Source organism: Polypterus senegalus, chromosome 1, assembly GCF_016835505.1.
Source record: "Polypterus senegalus isolate Bchr_013 chromosome 1, ASM1683550v1, whole genome shotgun sequence".
In the NCBI taxonomy this organism is placed as follows: domain Eukaryota; kingdom Metazoa; phylum Chordata; class Cladistia; order Polypteriformes; family Polypteridae; genus Polypterus; species Polypterus senegalus.
The window spans coordinates 63,840,716-63,859,784 of NC_053154.1; the positions used below are offsets into that span (position 1 = coordinate 63,840,716).

At 38.5% G+C, this 19,069-nt stretch overlaps 1 protein-coding gene across 1 annotated transcript in view; it reads left to right on the forward strand.

Annotated features, from left to right (window-relative positions):
* LOC120526619 (spondin-1) overlaps nucleotides 1-6,535 on the forward strand; it is a 558,899-nt gene extending 552,364 nt beyond the window's left edge. Inside the window, exon 16 of the mRNA XM_039749784.1 lies at nucleotides 5,148-6,535. Within this exon, the coding sequence (XP_039605718.1) occupies nucleotides 5,148-5,311 (164 nt within the window). The 3' untranslated portion in view covers nucleotides 5,312-6,535. The remainder of the gene's footprint in view (nucleotides 1-5,147) is intronic.
* The last annotated feature ends 12,534 nt before the right edge of the window (nucleotides 6,536-19,069 follow it).

The window sequence follows — 19,069 nt, forward strand, 5'->3', positions numbered from 1 at the left end:
ATCCACTTAACAGTGTCATCTCCAGACAGAGGAGTAGCTTCAGTGACAGACTTTTGTCACTGTCCTGCTCCACTGACAGACTGAGGAGATCGTTCCTCCCCCACACTATGCGACTCTTCAATTCCACCCGGGGGAGTAAATGCGAACATTAATTTTATTTAAATTTTTTTCATTTTTATTACTATTTAATTTAATATTGTTTCTTTGTATCAGTATACTGCTGCTGGATTATGTGAATTTTCCCTTGGGATTAATAAAGTATCTATCTATCTATCTATCTATCTAAAATGGTACACAATCTTGACACAGTGGACAATGGGAAACAATCTGGATCACCCTGGAGGTAGTAGCAAAGGAGAGAATTAAAAAAAATATGTGTGCCATTATGAACAATGCTGCACATCTCTCTGTCACACTAACACACAGGTCTTTCAGTCAACAAATTATTCAGCAGAAGCGTGTCAAGAAAGGTCTTCATACCAACAAGAAAGGGAAGTGTGTCAAGAAAGGGAGGTCTTCATACCAACAGTAACACACCTGCATAATGCATCATGTGACTGTGACTGCCAAGTTTTCTTTCTTTTTAATTTTGTTACTTTTTAGTCATCATCTATCTATCTATCTATCTGTCTATCTACTTATTCATAGTGTATAAAGGCTTATTTTAGTGACTGGTAACAACATTACAATCAGAAGCACTTGTATTCACCAGTACTTAATGCATAGGAATTTGACTTGGTAGATTTGGAGCTGTTTATAAAAGAACAGAACATCACATACAAAGAGCACAAATTGCATAAGTTAAAAAGAAAAATGTAATGCAAATTTGCAGAATACTACGATTATAAAGAAGATGTGCAAATGATGATGTGCAAGTGAAAGTGTGAGTGTGTGGTGTGTATGCACATGCACACACATACATGTGCACATGCTGTACACACATATTCATATACTGTAGTACAGTATCTGACAGACTGCATGAATATACAAAGAAGTCAGGCTAGGTTACTGGTTTAAGAGGGCTATGGCTCTGGGAAAGAAACTATTGAGGTGTCTGTTAGTTTTAGTTTTACAGCATGATCACTTTATCAGGTCAAACTGAAATCTTGCTGTTTCATTATTGTAGGTCCTCTGTGAATCGTTCTGCTGAATCGTCCCTGCCTTGTGCTCAGTGCTAATGGCATAGGCTGTGGTCTCCTGTGGTCTTCAGATTCAGATAACCTCTATAAAGGAGCTCTCCTTCACATGGAATTCATTTTTGGAATATCTGACAATCACTTCTAGGGTCAAGGGTTGGCTTTGAGAGATAGAATGTCACCAGATAGTAGTGTTATTAGGTGGCTCCTGAAATAAATCTCAGGCAACATGGTAGCTTCTAAGCCTTCTGCCTTCATTTTATATACTGTTAGATGACTGGCTGTAGCTCACCTTTTCATCTACATAACTCATGTCAGCCTTCACTGGCACTTCTTATCAATAGTTTGTTTCTAACCATATGACCACTATTGGATAGACATTGTTTGGTTGCTGGCCCAACAAAAAGGCATATGATTTAAAACGGCAGCATTGTTGCTGTTTGTAATAAATGCATGTCGAAATGTCAGATTTAGAGTATTGTTCATTTGTGAAAAATAATTCTAATATTCTTCTACAAATTGGAAGGTTTGTACCCAACCTCTCCGACACCCTGTCTACTTTATATCCATCCACAGAGTAGATTCCCATTGCTTGTCTCCCACATAATGGTTCTCATTGTGTCATACGAACCTGTTTTAGTTTTGATGCAATATTCAAATTATTATTTTTGCAAATCCTCCACTTGCTGATCAAAAATTAGAATAATTAAACCATTAAGCATTAACACACAGATGTTTGGTGAATAATTTCAAAACATTTAGTTAAACAACAAAAAGTAATTTAGGTGAGGAAAAACTTTTGTCCAAAGTGTCTATGAAAAATGTGCAAAATGGATCAAATTCCCAAGTGTCAGATTTTTATGCCAATTACCTTATAGAGGACAGAGCCAAATTTAATGCAGTTGCACCTGTTATTTCAAAAGTGATAATATATTGCTTAATTCTAGCAGGACATTTAAAAATCTCAGTTAAATTAATGTGAAGAAATGAAGGCAGGCCAGCATTCCCTGATATGCTGTCTATGCACACTTAAAAAGGATTAGCAGTCCAGTCTGACCATACAAAGTACTCAATGACAAGTGGATTGTAAAATTATGGAGAGAATTTCTTAATGACCAAAGATATAAAATGTATGTGCCTATGTGACTGTCTATATATTGTGAGAGATGGCCGACAGCTCAGCCCGGCCAGGACGCCCCGAACATGGAAGGATGGGGGACGGCAGCTATTTGTGGACACTGCCTCCCCCAAAACACTAGATGGCAGCTCCCCTGGAATGCAGTGGTGCCCCAGATTCATGCAAGGCATCCTAGGATTTGGAGTTCGGTTTCTCAGCCCTGTTGGGTGCTGTGGCTGCTGGCAGGGGGAGCTGTGAAAGGACCTGGGAAGTCATGCTTCCCTTGTAGCCCGGACGTACTAATGGATTACAACAACAGAAGCCCCAAAGTACTTCAAGGCTGATTAAAACCTGAATTCTCCATCTGACCCGGAAGTGCTAGGAAATCACATGGGAGAAAGAGTAGGAACACTTCTGGTTCAAAAACTATATAAAGGATGGCTGAAGACACAGCAAGCGAATCACAGTTGGGTGGAGGTGGATGAAGCTTGCTTGGAGGTGTGGAGAAGAGACATGAGAATATTATTGCACTCATTTACAACATCCATCAGCAATTGTGCGTATTCCTGTTCAGGACTGTGGGGTTTGGATTATATTCTGGTAACATAGCGCACAAGACAAGAATTAACTCTGGACAGGACAGCATTCCATTTTAGGCCACACAGTCATTTAGAGCCTCTAATCAACCTAACAACTTTTGGAATTTTAGGAAGAAACCTGGAGAAAATGGGGTGAAAATTCCATACAGACAGCATCCAAACACAGGATTCTTGAACTTTAAGGAGGCAGTGTTGACTGTTGCACTCATGTGCCCCATAGTATCTTGTTAACTTAAATTCTAATAACAACATGCAGCAAATATCACAATTCTGACAGTTTTGGGTTTTGATAACTCAAAAGAGCAATGTTGTCCAAAAAACATCACTGTGAATAATTACCTGCCAAGGTGTGACAGGAAGAGAAGGAAAGGGGAAGATAATGGAAGCACAAATGCTCAAGTATAGTTGAGTGCATGCTATTGTCACATTTAATGCAAAAAGCTTCTTCCACCATCCTACTTTTGAAATTGGTTAAATGTCATCCTAAGGGACCTTTCTATAATGAAGTATTCAGGTATTTTCAGATATTGTGTGAGGATATTATCATTATTTTGAAATGTTATTTTCTGATATTTACACTGGGGGCTTTACTAATATAAATCTCACGTTACACATCCTGGCACTCAGGGTTACCACTGAATCATTCCCAGGATTGTGGTCTTCACCTTATCCACACTCTGCTTTACTCATGTCCACATCTCTTCAAAACCCTAGGCTGATGAGCACTGCAACGTTATGTACATAACCACTAAATATTTTATTTTGCCAATATGTGATCTATTGATGCTTGTGTACCAGCTTTAAATATGATTATCTGTGCTTGTGACCATTAACTGGCTGAAAAATCAACTACTAACATGAGCAGGTGTAATATAAAAAGTAGCCACTTAATATTATATTTTATTTTGAATGAAATTGAAGTTCATTTGCTTAAGATGCAAACGTTTTTTGTGTAAAATCCACTGCATTTGTACCCTGCACAAATAATAAGACCCTGTGAATTAAACACTAACAGCAAAACAAGCAGAATAAAGTCATGACTAATATGTGTTTCGACTGGCAGCCCAAGTTTGACAGCAGGTGATTAGGTATTTGTCTTTCATGCTTCTACAAAAGCTATTGAATATAAGATGTTAATCCCATTGCTTTGTGCCCTGTGTTGGCTGGGATTGGCTCCAGCAGAACCTCGTGACCCTGTGTTAGGATATAGCAGGTTGGAAAATGACTGACTGACTGACTGTTAATTCCATAGGGAAATGGGAGCTTCTGATCATGAGTATTATAATATTTTTGAATTTGATTCTTTACTGGTGGGCCCAGAAGGTTAAAAATGACAAATTTCAAAAATAAGTGTGTGGTTAGATCTTTCAAAATCCATCCATTACCAACCCGCTACATCACAGGGGTCTGCTGGAGCCAATCCCAACCAATACAGGGCGCAAGGTTGAAATAAACCCCGGGCAGGGCACCAGCCCACCACAAGGTGCGCATACACACAAAGCACAATTTAGAATCACCAATGCACCTAACCTGCATGTCTTTGGACAGTGGGAGGAAACCCACGCAGACACGGGGAGAACATGCAAACTCCACGCAGGGAGGACCCGGGAAGCGAACCCAGGTCTCCACACTGCGAGGCAGCAGCACTACCACTTCGCCACCGTGCTGCCCTATTTCAAGATCAGTGATTACAAATAAGATTTTTTTCTTTTTTAATTTTTGATCCTTTACTAGTGATCTAAGGACCTCTGTTAGACAAATTAGACAAGTGTCTAGTACAATTAAGAATATTTAGACTTTAAACATTTAAACTGCAGGATAGTTTTTAATATTTCAATTATTTGACACAACTATTCTTCTTTATTTACTTCTACCTCAAAAAAGTAAATCATTACACTTCTTATGCATACCTTGAATTATGCTAATTCAGACATTTTTGGTGTTCTGATATTATAAAATATTATTTTCTGCTTTGCTGCTTCCTTTTTTTGTTATAGGAAGTTCAATTTGACAATCAAATAATCCTAACACGTTTTGCTTTTTACATTTTTCTAAACAGCAAAGATCATAATGTGTAAAATAATGTTCTGTAACTTTGCAATTAATGATTTCTCCTGCCTGATTTTGAGAAGATTCAAGTGTTATCATTTCTCACTTTTACCTTTAAGCACAGGAACACAAACTGAAGTAACAGATGATAATCCTAATGTATATTTCATGACTTTACTTGAAAGATTTTGCTTATAGCACACTAACCTAAATTACTTTATGTGCGTATTATTTGCTTTACTGCAGGATGTAAAATGAAGCCATGGTCTGCCTGGACACAGTGTACCAAACTTTGCGGAGGTGGAATTCAGGAGCGTTTTATGAATGTGAAGAAAAAATTCAAAAATCTCCAGTTTACCAGTTGCAAAGACAAGAAGGAAATCCGAGCTTGCAATGTGCATCCCTGTTAGAGTTACAGAAGCCTTCAAGATTTACAGAGCTGTCTAAGAGAAAATCAGTCTTGTTTTAATCCAGGTTTAGATAAAGAGGCAAACAAACCTGGGCTCTGCTTTATGGAGAAACCAATAATTTTTCTAGACTTCAAGCTGGTAAAAGGACGTAATGTTTCAAATGTACGGACAGAAGTCATTGCAGTGTTCTTTGATTTCAAACAGCTGCCTTTGTTTGTGATGATGTATGGTATGCAGTGCATTACAAAGTATAATCAGAACAGTAATCAAACATTTTTATAAACTTTGCTATTGGATGTGATCTCTTTTTATCAACGTGGTTTCATGATCTGTAATAACAGTATACTCTATAAGTATGCCAAAGTATCACAGTGTTTTTCTTGTTGACCTGAATAATGTACAATGTAAATAACATCATAAATACAGTGCATTGGGGCCCATCCAATCATCACTTTAATGATTTTTCATCTTTTTGTTTTGTTTTTAGTTTAAACATTTTACCTTATTCAGAAGAATGCCTGTGGGTCTGTGTATTTATCAAGGGCATGCTGCTTAGATTGAGATGCTATTTTTTATTAAGAAAAAACAATGCTAATCCTGCTCTTTTTAAATTTAATCATCGATCTGAGGACAAGTGGCCAAGTAAATCTTCCAGCCACATGTTATCATGAAGGGTCACTTGAAGTCAATATTAATTGATTAGAAACAACCAGTCTGGTTAAAAAAGATTGATTTTCCACCATGTGCGTAAGGTTTTGTTTCATTTAGATTTCCTGCAATGGCTGTAAACTTGTTGTGGTATACTGGTCATTAATTACCAGTCAATTACACCTATAAAAAAAAAAAACAGTTACTGTGTATCCTGTGGAATCTTCCTTTCAAATAGCTAATTATGTAACTGAACTAAAAACAAAAGCACAGGCTATCATTCCAGCATTGCCTAAGCCTCAAAATGCTGTTTTTAGAGTTAATCGTTCTGTGGGGTTTTTATTCACTGTCTACACTTTAAAATGTTAACAACAATAATTAGCTTATTTTGTTAATTTCTATGTTTTGTTTTTGCACATTCTTAGAAGTTTTGTTACTTTTGCTGTGGAATTTTGATAAGAATGTCAAAAAACAATTCTTACCAAAGTCTTGTGTAGTTGTTTTGTAGCTGTCTCTCTAACACATTACACTATTTTGGAATAAATCACCTTTACAATAAAAGTGAAAGTGACAAAACAAGTGGTTGTGTGGTGAATGCCTAAAACTTGAAAAGGCAAAAGAATATGTTTTTTTAAAAAAAGCAATGGTTATTACGAGACAGATTAAAATATGAATCGCTTGATCATGGATCAGTGCCTTTTTGTGGCTGGTAGCACACAGTTATACCAGCAGAAGTGCAATATTCCTTGCACGGGCTACTGAACAGAAAGTTCAAGGCAGAGACATGAGACTAAATCTGATCAAAACAGTCGTTACCGGGAAAATGACAAGAACAGCAGGCCTAATCGGCAATTTTAAATGGACTGGAGAACAAAATGTCCACCCCCTCCAGTATATCAGCAGGAAAGCATCAAAGATATCAAATGAATTCTCGCTAGAGAAGCCACTGAAGCTTAGAAAAGTTAAAAGACAATGAGAGAGATAGAGACAGCTAGAGAGATGGATAACAAGATGAATGGATACCATCATGGAAGATACTAAAATGCAAATCTCAAAACTAAAGGACAGAATTGACAGAAAAGCACAGGGTGTTCCTGACCACTGCATCGCCAACAATTTGTAAAACACAGCAAATTAAAAATGATAGATGTGAGAAATATTTTTACATGATAATAATGAGAAACAAGCTTCTCACTGTTACAAGGCTATACGGTACATGCAAGAAGATACTAAAATGGTCACAACATAGAGTGCATACTTATAACGTATGATTAAAACAATAGCTATTTTCAGTGCTGTTCATCTGATCTATACATTTTGATGACCTTTGGACTGATACTGCAAGAATTGTAAATAATGCTAACAGTGACTCTAACCTTTGAGCACTACTGGTGAGGCCCTTCAAATGTGTGCAACAGCAGGAAGACAAGGCCCAAGCATTAAAACACATGCATACATTAAAACAAATGAAATGTGTTAGACTAACAACTCAAAACATGTAAGATCATTGAAAATAAATAAATCCTTCTCAAATTCAGTCCTGTCGCTGCGGTACTGGAACCAAACTTGTAACACCAGTCCATCACAGTGCTCCTTCATGTACACGCCTGTGCTCAGACTCACAGAGGTGCAGTTTAAGGTATCTATGAAAAGTATTCACCCCTTGGAAGTTTTCACAAATTATAGTTATATAACATTGAATCATTGGATTTAATTCATCATTTTTGTCACTGATCAACAGAAAATAACTCTTTAATGCCGAAAACTGAAAAATAGATGTCTGTGAAGTGGACTAAATTAATTGCAATTTCTGACACAAAATTATTGATGGCGTAAGTATTCGCCCTTTAATATGACACACCTAAACCATCACTGGTGCAGTTCATTGACTTAGAAGTCACATAATTAGTTAATGAAATCACCTATCTGTGGTTTCAGTTGGTTCTATTATAAATGCATCTTATCTGGACAGTTCAACATGTAGTGAGTCAGTATGGTGGCCTAAATCTACATAATGAAGACAAGAGAACACCCCAAACAACTTCATGTAAAGGTGATTGAAAAGCACAAGTTAGGGGATGGATTAGATGGATTACAACAGAAATCATACAGCAGTTTGGCGATAAAACTAAAGAGTGGCTCCTCTCATTGCTTAACATCTGTGCTGCATCATATCACATCCTGAAGATCTGGAGAAGAGCAAAAGTTGTGGCACTACTGAAACCTGAAAAAAAACCAGAAGATCCAAAAAGTTAACACCCAATTTCACTGTTATGTATCTTATATAAGGTGTATGAAAGGATCATACTGGCACACATATCCCTGACCATCGAGGATCAAATGTCACCAGAGCAAGTGGGCTTTTGCCCTGGTCAATCTATTTGCGGCCAAGTCTTAAACCTAACTAAATACATTGAACATGGGTTTGAGCAGAAACTAATTGCAGGGGCAGTGTTTGTAGACCTTTGATACAGTGAACCACAGAGCACTTCCTCTGAAATGTGCTGGAACCATACAAAACATTTCATTGGTTCATATAATTAAGTCACTACTTGTCAACAGAAGGTTCTACATAGAAATGGACAGTAAACATTAGGAGGTTCATTTACGCAGATGATCTTTGCTTAGCCTCCCAGTCTGTTTCCTTCCAAGATATCCAAAAGCGATTTACCAGTGCCCTCAGCATATCTTGCACATTACATTAAATGATTCCTTAATGCCAACCCAGGGGAGACACAGGTCTGTACCTTCTATCTTAACAACAGACAAGCAAACACAACTCTAGAGATCAGATGGAACAACAAAGTATTGAAGAACACCAAACATCCTGTTTACTTAGGCATCACCCTGGAAAGGACACTTTCTTTTAAAGAACATATTCTTAAACTCAAAAAGAAGATATCCAGAAGGAATAATCTCCTTAGCAAACTAGCAAAAACATCCTGGGGAAAGACCCTAAGACCCTACGATCAACGACCATTGCACTCTGTTATTCAACTGCAGAGTATTAAGCAACAGTGGTGGGCTAGGTCAACCAACAAGGTTGACCCTGATCTAAATAGTGCATGCTGAATCATTACCGGCACATTGCAAACAATGTGCCTTCCTGCTTTATACAGGCTGGCTGGTAAGGTACCTACTCATATATGACGAGAAACCAGTTCAAAAATAGAAAGTGTCAAGCAACTGATGGACTCCACCCACTCCACCACCACCAGGAAGTAAATCACCGACTACTTTCTCATTGGAGCTTCACCACAGTGGAGCCACTCAAGCCAAAGCAATCCACAACACATAGGCTCAAGAGGTGGCAGAGAGACTGACCGTAGCCCTCCCAGTGAAGCTCTCTAGGACAGACTTGGACACACTTAACTGAGCTAGGTCCATGGTGGGCAAAACAAGGGACAATCTATTTAGATGGGGCCTTACAACAAGCGTTGAATGTCCCTGTGGTGAGCCCACCCAAACAATGGACCACATTCTCCATAGATGAAGATCTTAAGTATGCTAATGATGCCGCTCTTACTTGGATGCGGCAGTGGCATGATAAGATATGATGATGAGGGGATGGATAAAAATATCCAAGTCACTGAATATCCCTTGGAGTTGAGTTAAGTCAATCATTAAGGAATGGGAAGATTACAGGCACAGCTGTACTCCCGTCCAAAGAAGGCCAGCCAGAAAAACAAAATTTTTGTGCACGAAGAAGACTAGTGAAGGAGGCCACTGTGGAGGAAAATGAGCTACATTAATCGTTTATTATATGGGTCTTCATTACAAAGCATCCATGATCAATGGATTCAACTCCTAAAGCTAAGATCGGAAAAACCTTTTGTGCTTTGACTTGTTATTTTTTAAATGTTCTTCAACACGCACATTAGACAATTGCAGAGCTTTTAGCTGACTGTCCAAAATATGAGAAACAAAAAGTAGATGTTGTTTTTCCTATTGATTCCACAATTACTAGATCCTTTTTCAACTGCATTATACAATATCTTGTTTTAAACCAACATATGCTTAAAACAAAGGATAAAATAATAAATCACGAAAAGACCCAGAGTTAACATCTTCACATCCCAGAGTTAAAAACAGAACATCGCCATACCGATAAGTAAATACTTTTATCTTATGTGTAACATTTCCTCCTGAAATAGCCACATTTCAGAATAGGCAAGAATCAGCTTAGTAGGCATAAAAGTTAAAAAACGCAGTATGGAACAAAGCAAATTTCATAAAATATAAACATTCATATTGATAAGCGTAATAAATTCCACAATACTAAGTCACCTATAATTGTGAAGGAGGTACAAACTATAGTGGAGACGCAACTGTTACTTGAGTGCTTCCCGAGCAACAGTTTTATGGATGAGTGGCAAAGAGAAACTCACTGTTAAAACACACAGGGAATGCCAGAGGCACACTGCAGACTCTGAAGTCAGCTGGAAGAAAGTTTTATGGTTCAATGAGACCAAAACTGAGCTTTTCAGCCATCAGACTAAATACCATCTTTGAACACTGCATATTATCAAAATCTCGCCATCCCCATACTGTGCAGAGGATTCTCTGCAGCAGGCACTGTAAGCTTGTGAGGTTAAAATAAATGAAGAAAAAAAAAATAGGGAAATACTGGAGGTAAAAACTGATGCAGTCTGTAGGAAAGGTGTACCTCGGAAGAAGATTTGTTTTCCAGCAAGACAATGACTCCAAGTATAAAGGCCAAGCTACACAGGAATGACTCAAAAACATCAACGTGAATGTCCTGGAATAGCACAGTCATAGTCCAGTTTTCAGTCCAATTGAGAACATGCGTCTGGACTTGAGAAAGTCTGTTCACTCACAATCAGCATGCAACCTGACAGAGTTTGAGCAGTTTTGCAGAGATAAGGGGAAAAAGTTGCAGTGTCGAGACATGCAAAGCTAACAGAGGCCTGTACACACAGACTCAGGACTGTCATGGCTGCCAAAGGTGTATTTATTAAATATTTACTTGAGGGGTGAATCCTTAGTGATCAATTATTTTCTGTTTTACAGTTGTAATGAATTTAGACCACACTGGAGAAATCTATTCTCACTTTGGCATTAAAGAGTCTTTTTCTATTGAAATCCACTGTTATTCGACATTCATGATTAAAACACTTAGAGAACTGTATTCAAATAATGTCTTTGCATCTTACGCTTCAATTTTTACATTACTTTCAAAGCATAAATTTTGCTAAAAGAAACCTAATCTAATTTTCCACTCCACTCACCCATTTCTCTTCCAGAAGAAATACTGACCAGCACTGAAGACTCAAGATAGCATCTTAACAATAAATAAAAACATTTAAAAACCCTTCCTTTCAAAGATCCAATGGACATGTGGGAAGAAGGACCTTTTAATTAATATCTCAGAAAGGAAATGGAAGGCAGCCATGCATAGAATACACTGTATCTCTACAGGCATGAAGAATTCAATAAATCAACTTAAAATCAATCATCAATCACATTTATCTTGTTTAAAATTGTCCACGATGTATCCAACAGAAGATCCAACCAAGCATTGCAATCGAGCTCTAGCCTCACTGGGCCATGTGTTTTGGAAGTGCATCAAATTAACACTATTTAGAACAAAAATCTTTGAATGCCTACACTGCACAACAAAGTTTTTGCTTCTTGAACACTTTTGGGTGTTTCTTATAGATTTTTGGGTGCTGATCACGAATATCACATCAAAATTTACTCATCATGTACCATTTCAGAGACATCTTCTGTTTTGTCATGTTTTTTTCTTATATTTGTATCCAAACATTTTCACTCCCATAAGTAACTTATCAACAATGGTTTGTGCAGCCTGGGCATGTCCAGGCATTCAATCAGGCCAGTTTGGAAGCTGTTCTGTGGAAGTTGGCGTCCTGGGCATGCCTGGGAAGGTCTGAACAAGCTTGACGCTTTCCCAGCATGCTATAAAGGTAGCCTGCATACACCGATCCTGCTCATTTGGTTTATATATAGTCAGTGTGTATGTATAGTATCAGTATAGCAAAGTATAGTATCTGTAGCAATATAACAGTAAGTAACCTTGATGCTATAGATGTTTTGGTGTCAGGCAATATGTCTCGTCAATGTCGTAACAGCCATGATACATTCTGCTGTATCTATGGCAAATATACACTTGCACCTCAGAGATGTTGGATGACTGCTCTTGTGAAGAAAGCTTATCATCTGTATTTTGGCTGCAAAATTGGTTATCAAGATAACCAGAGCCAGGCCAGGCTCAGAGACACTCGAAAGACAATGTCATTTGCTGTTACAATGATATAGCGAGAACAGACCATGTGATGGACTGTTACTTCTGTTTGACTAATGTGTCTGGTTTATCTGCCAAAAACAAGAAGTCAATTGAATATCCTAATCTGCCTTCAGCAATGAACCCATGCCACATGACAACAGTCTTCCAATTCCGAAACCACCAGAGGATTGGACCTTAGACGAACCAGATGAAGAAACTGCAATGCAGGGTACTGACAGTGACATTGACCTGGATTTTGAACCATGCTCATCAGGTGATCCACATCTGATAACACAGTCCGAATTGAATGATTTTGTCAGAGATTTGGGTCTGTCAAAAGCAAAAGCCGATTCTGCTGGGTGTGAGACTGCAGGAATGGTGTTTGCTGTCACCAGGTACGAAAATTTCTGTGTTTCAAAGCTGACATCATGATATAACCAATTTTTTTTGCACAAGTCAACAGTTTCTGTTTCTGTTGTGACATTGAAGGATTGTTCTCGGCCTTGGGTTGTGATCACAACTCCGAAGAGTGGTGTCTCTTCATTGATTCGTCAATGTAAAGCCTGAAAGCTGTTCTGCTACACAATGGCAACGTTTATCCTTCAGTACCTGTTGGCTATGCAGCACACATGAAAGAACTGTATGAGAATATGCAACTGTTGCTGAAGCACAACCTGCTGTATAGCAGGTACAACTGGAATATCTCTGGAGATCTTAAAGTCGCTGCTCTGTTACTATGACTGCAGCTCGGCTATACAAAGTACTGTTGTTTCATCTGTGAATGGGACAACCGTGGCAAAGAGTCACACTATTCTTGACAGAACTGGCCACTCCGTAAAAAGTTAGTTCCAGGACAGAACAATGTGGCACATAAATCGCTTGTCGACCCGGTAAAGATATGTTTGCCTCCTCTTCACATAAAACTGTGACTCATGAATAATTTTGTGAAAACACTGAACAAGGAAGGCAAAGGTTTTCATTATTTAAGACAGATGTTCCCAAGAATAACTGACACCAAGATCAAAGAGGGTATTTTTGTTGGTCCCCAGATCAGACATGTTATGAGTGACAAGTGGTTTGAAGATCTGTTAGTTGATCTTAGTAGATCTGTTAGTTGGGCCGTAAAAAATTGCCTGGAAAGCCTTCAAAGACATTGTTGACAATTTTCTGGGCAATTACAGAGCCCCAAACTACATTCAGCTAGTAGACAAACTTCTCAAAGCAAACAAGACAACGAAGTGCAACATGTCACTCAAGATTCATTTCTTCCACTCACACTTACAATTTTTCCCCGCAAATCTTGGTGCTGTTCAATGACGAACACGGTGAAAGGTTTCACCAGGACATTGCTACGATGGAGAAATGATACCAGGGCAACTGGAATCTGTCAATGCTTGCTGACTACTGTTGGACACTGCAACGTGATGCACCAGACATTGAATACAAAAGAAAATCAGGAGCAAAACACTTTTAATTCTGTTGAATTTAATAGCTTATGCAAAACATAAACGTGACTAAATATGTTATTGTCAGTAAACATATAAATGTCTATTTGTCAGAGATCCTACGTGATGCAGTAAAACCAAAACTATATTTGTGCATACCCAGTAGGTACTTGTCACAATCAAACAAATTGTTGTGCAGTGTTATCAGACAGCCTTGGTGTCACAATCACTCGTAACCCATTAACAGCTATTTTTGATGTACTCCAGATGGGCTTAAAGTGAAGAAGGGCAAATTGATCATAATTGTCTTTACCACAGAAATATATAAAATTAGAAATATCCACAATGATTCAATGTTGTGCAACAGTATCATATGAAAACTTAAGTATATGGCAAACTGGAATTGGGAAAAAAAGATAAACTTGCAAATGATAAGAAAGAATCAGGCATAACAAAGATTGAGATCAGGCTGGAATTACCATTAGCTTTTATAAAAGTTGCCCACAAATGGGAATGGCACAAGTAATATTATTTTTCTGCATTTACCAGACGGCTTTGCCTAAAGTGCTCTACAAGAACACAATATCTTATGTTTGTTTGTTTAAACTGGAGTACAGGTAGGCCATGTAACTTGCCCAGGGTAACATGGTGAGTTGGAGGCTGAGATTGATCTGGCAACAATGTGGCTGAAAGCCCAGTATACCACACAATTCTATCTGCAGTTTCAACAACTAGAGCTCTAAGAAGGTTAAGTGTCTTACTCTGTGTGATGCTGCGGGTTCTTTTCAAGTTCCCAACGTCCTTATGGGGACCCTGAACCCAACACTGTTGGTAATGTCACAGAGATGAGCTGACAAATGAGGTCAATTCTCGAATGAAGCCAGGAGATATTTCCAAAAGTGCTAAAGTGCTTTTATTAAAAGAATAATCAAAACAAAAAGTGCAGTGCATCAGTTTCAATAAATAATCCATCAAACCAAGTGTCCAGTGGGGATAAAAATGATCAATAAATAAATCCTTTAAAATCTGAGGTTGAAATGTGTAGAAGTCTAAAAGCAGTCTCTCTCTCTCGTTATTCTCTGACCCACCTCCGTCACTCTCTCCCCGGGTTCACCCATTGCTTCCTCAGCCAGCAGTGATTCAGCTGCAACGAGCACCTGCAGCCACCCTCTGTCTTGGCTTCCCTGTGGACATCACTGCCAGACTGTTGAGGGCGGCTCTCCTCATTTCATCCTTTGCGCTCCCGTAGTTTCTCTTCGAATTCATCTGAAGGACACATGCCTTGCTCACCCCACTCACTTGAACATTCAGTGGGGTGAACAAGTCCCCAGAGCACAACCAACTAAATGCTCCTTCACAGGGCCCCAGCTCGTTCTGTCTCTTGCTATAGTTGGCCAGACCATCCTGCTAGGACTGCTCTTTCCTGTCCATTAACCTCCTTTTTCTTCACCTCCTTCCTCAATGCATCTATTCATCTCTCTTTTCCTTCCATTTCTATCGCCCCCTTTCTCTGGTGTTGACCCATATATATACACACATACCTCCGCACGCCTCCATGGGTGCAGCGCCTTAATCACACATCGCAGGAAGTCAATGAAAGAATCGAGAATGACCACACCTACACGCACAGGTGCAACTCGCTCTCATTACCCCATTAACTCCCCGCGGTCATGCAATCGCACCCATGGAGAATGACACGGCTATATGGATTTAAAACCTGGCCTCTTTTTTTTTTTGAAGCCACGGACCTGCTATACCATACTTGGGGACACAGGCCAGGGACCTCATGTATAAACAGTGCGTACACAGAAAAATGTTGCATAAACCCGTTTCCATGCTCAAATCGCGATGTATAAAACCAAAACTTGGCATAAAGCCACACACATTTTCATGGTAGCTAAATGCTTGGTGTACACAAGTTCTCCGGTCAGTTTTGCAAGCTGGCAGCACCCAGTGTCAAAGGAGTGCTACTGTTCCAGTGTGGTTTCCCTTTATTTTCTAGACCCACATCCCTGATGTGGCTTTATCAAATACACTGAAATTAACCGTATATTGTTTATTAGTTTAAGGCATCTGATTGTAATTAACCTGTAACAATATAATGGTCCACTGTGTCACAAGCCACCTACAGGAGTAGGTAACCTGCTAGTAGTTTGTGGCCGACCAGGACCAGGAGTTGACCATCAGAGTCAAAACCAAAGAATGACGACATGAAGGAAAAAGTAAAACAGTAGTTTATTGTTTCAATCCATTGACAAGTAAAGTTCTGTGGCAAACTATTCTAAATAACATAGCTGCTTTAGCGTTGTTACTTTCACTGCACCTTCTTCTTCTTTCAGCTGCTCCCATTAGGGCTTGCCACAGTGGATAATCTTTATCCATATTACTCTCACTGCACCACTCAGAGTATTTATATCACTGTATCTGAGTGGGGAATCACAGCTCTACAGCATCTGATCGGAAAAAGAATTATCGGGATACAGCATCAAGCACACTCTGCCTTAAGAACCTTTCCTCACGGTTCAGAAAGAGTTTCATCCCAAGAACTATAAACGCACTCAATCAGTCCGTCAAGTGCTCCTTGTAGAACACTTTGTACTTATAAGTACAATTATCTCACTGTAAACTTGTGATATAGTTATAATATTGCACAACCTAAGCCACTTCAAAAAGCGAGTATTTACATATGATGACGATATCATTTTTAAGATCAAATGCAGCAAAATATGTTTATTATATTATACAGATAAAACTTTAACTTTATTTAAATAATCTATATTGTTAATAATTAAACATGTGAGGACACGGTGCTGCATCGCTAGCGAGGAGCTGGCGCTCCGTTCACGGATTGTTCCTGCCTCGCGCTGTATTCTTGCTGGGGTTGGCGTGACAAGGGAAGGATAGATGGATAGAATAATTAAACATGTACTACGAAGATATTTCAATGTTCCTTAAAAGTTTTGAAGAATCGGCATTCTAAGCTTACGGATGGCTTAACGTCTATTACAGAGCTCATTGTGTGGCGATTGGTTACTTGGAGAAAGAAAAGGAAGGACAGGAATTGGGAGTTAGTATGTTTGAAAGAGACAGTACTGCTGTAATAAATTATTTCATCGAAGGTCACGCATGTCACAGCAAGCATCTGGCATGAACAATCACTGCACCACCGTGTTCCCATGCTTAATAACATGCTTTAACTCCTATCATCATGAAAATGATATCACGTATACATATCAGTATTTTAATTAACTCAGCCAGCAACATGGTGGCCTGTAATGAACTTTTTTAGCAACAAGGCTAAAATCTTTGTAAATCTGCCAGCGTGTAAGGTAGTCAAGAGCAAAGCAGTGGATGTTATCATAGCACAACTAAAAAATAATGGCAGAAATAAACTAATGGGATTATGTGAAGAAGTATATAAGATAGGGTGTGACCAGAATATTATCAGGCCTGCCCCTCTACTTAGTAATGATGCCCCCCATGTAACTTACTTCTCTACAATTTCCACCAAGCATAAAGGAAGTGCATGAACAATCACAAAGCCTTAACTCTTGAGCAGTGAACTTGCAAAGGTCAAACCTTTGGGACAAAAGACTTCTGCAGACTGTTGTCTATGACTTTTGTTTTCATTTCCTTTCATTTTAGAGTTTTGAACTATACAGAATTTTCTTACCCATTTGTGCACTTTGTGTTTTCTCTGTTAATCATGAATCTTTTTCTCTGCAGTTTCTCCAAATCACAAATCGAATTCATAGTGTCTCACACTTAAAAGCATACAAGGCTTTTGTTTTGAGTTCTTAAATTAATATGTGTGTCAAGGGCAGAAGATCCATGCGTTATGAGGCATTGGATGAAGTGGTACTGAAAAGAGTGTCAGCAAATATAATGTAATGAGCAAATTGCAGGGCACTGTGCGGGTTTGCCTTGATAACATAATTTCATATCTTGCACATAAAAATCCAGGCTGGTGAGTTTAGTTGTCAGTAACGTCTCAGATCCATTGCATTGTTCACCATAGATGGTATGCACCAGTTCAAATGCAACATGAACACAATTAAATGTAATGATATACTGTGAATATGGCAGCTGGAAGATCTACAGACAGAAAGTGAAAAACGAATCTTCACGTTCAGATTGTATTTATCTAGTACAAGATCAGAGAAAGTCAGTTCCTATATCATCAAAATTAGGTGTATAACACACACTGGATATGACACTACTCAACCTAACTGCATGTCTTTGGACAGGGAGGAAAGTTTCCTTCCAGAAGAAACTCAGCAAACACTGTGAAAATCCCCCAAAGGCAGTAGAGAAACTAGGCCTAAGCCTTGCAAGGCAGCAAAAAACAGCTTGAGTTTAAAATGGTGCTCTGCTCAAAGTATTTAACTTCTATCAAGACAATTAGTGCCTTTACATGCACTTTAACAACCAAGTTATTCACAGAAACATGGTTTCCAAAAATGCCATGTTATCCCTTATTTCAGTTAGAGAAACAAGGATAATAGTCCCTAAGAAACCAGATTAATGCATGTAGATTTCTCTGCATGCAAACCAGTTATTTGGCCATGTAAACCCTACAGAATCTCATCACCTACACATATCTTATGCACTCTGTTAGCCTTTACATGCATTAATTTTGCGCACACTTCCAGCAGCCTTGGGTAGAGGACGGTGGAAGGATGCACAAGATAAATTTCCTTAGATGAATGCTTGTGCGATTGCATTATTCCTTTTACTGGTTAAAATATTCATGATGATGTTGATGAGATAAACATACAATGTTAAGCTCAGCAGAACTGTCTCGGGAACAGTATGGTAATGCATTAAAAGTAGCATGTGTTAAATAGTAATAGTAGTTACTTTTTAAAAACAAGTTTAAACTCTCTAACACCCCTCCTCCCCGCCTCTCCTGATCTGACTCTTAGTAACAGTGCCAGCATAAATTCACAAGCGATCTGACACTGTTCATTTTCAAATAATATTGCATTAGTGCGATGATGTTTTCTGATTAGTACTATTTAGGTTATAAAATGATTTCTTCAAAATGTCACATATATTGTCTCTTTCTTTCAGGTGTGTAATAGAAACCACAGCATAGACAGAAGTGTGCGCATTGCAACAGGCAATTGTAAATGTAGGAAGGACTGTCCTTGCGTGTATGTGAACTGTTAACATTTGAATTTGATGATTGCATATAGTGCTGAACTGACCTCATAAAAGGTCATACAATAAATAATTCCAAATATCACATATACCTACGTCTCTGTTTTTTTTTTTTTGACATCATAAACCATAAGGTGCATGCTAATTCTGCTTAAGCAGGAACACTCAATAAAGCTGAATAAAAAAAAATCAAGTGACGGTGAGATACGAAGAAGGGAGATTCACCAGTGTTTG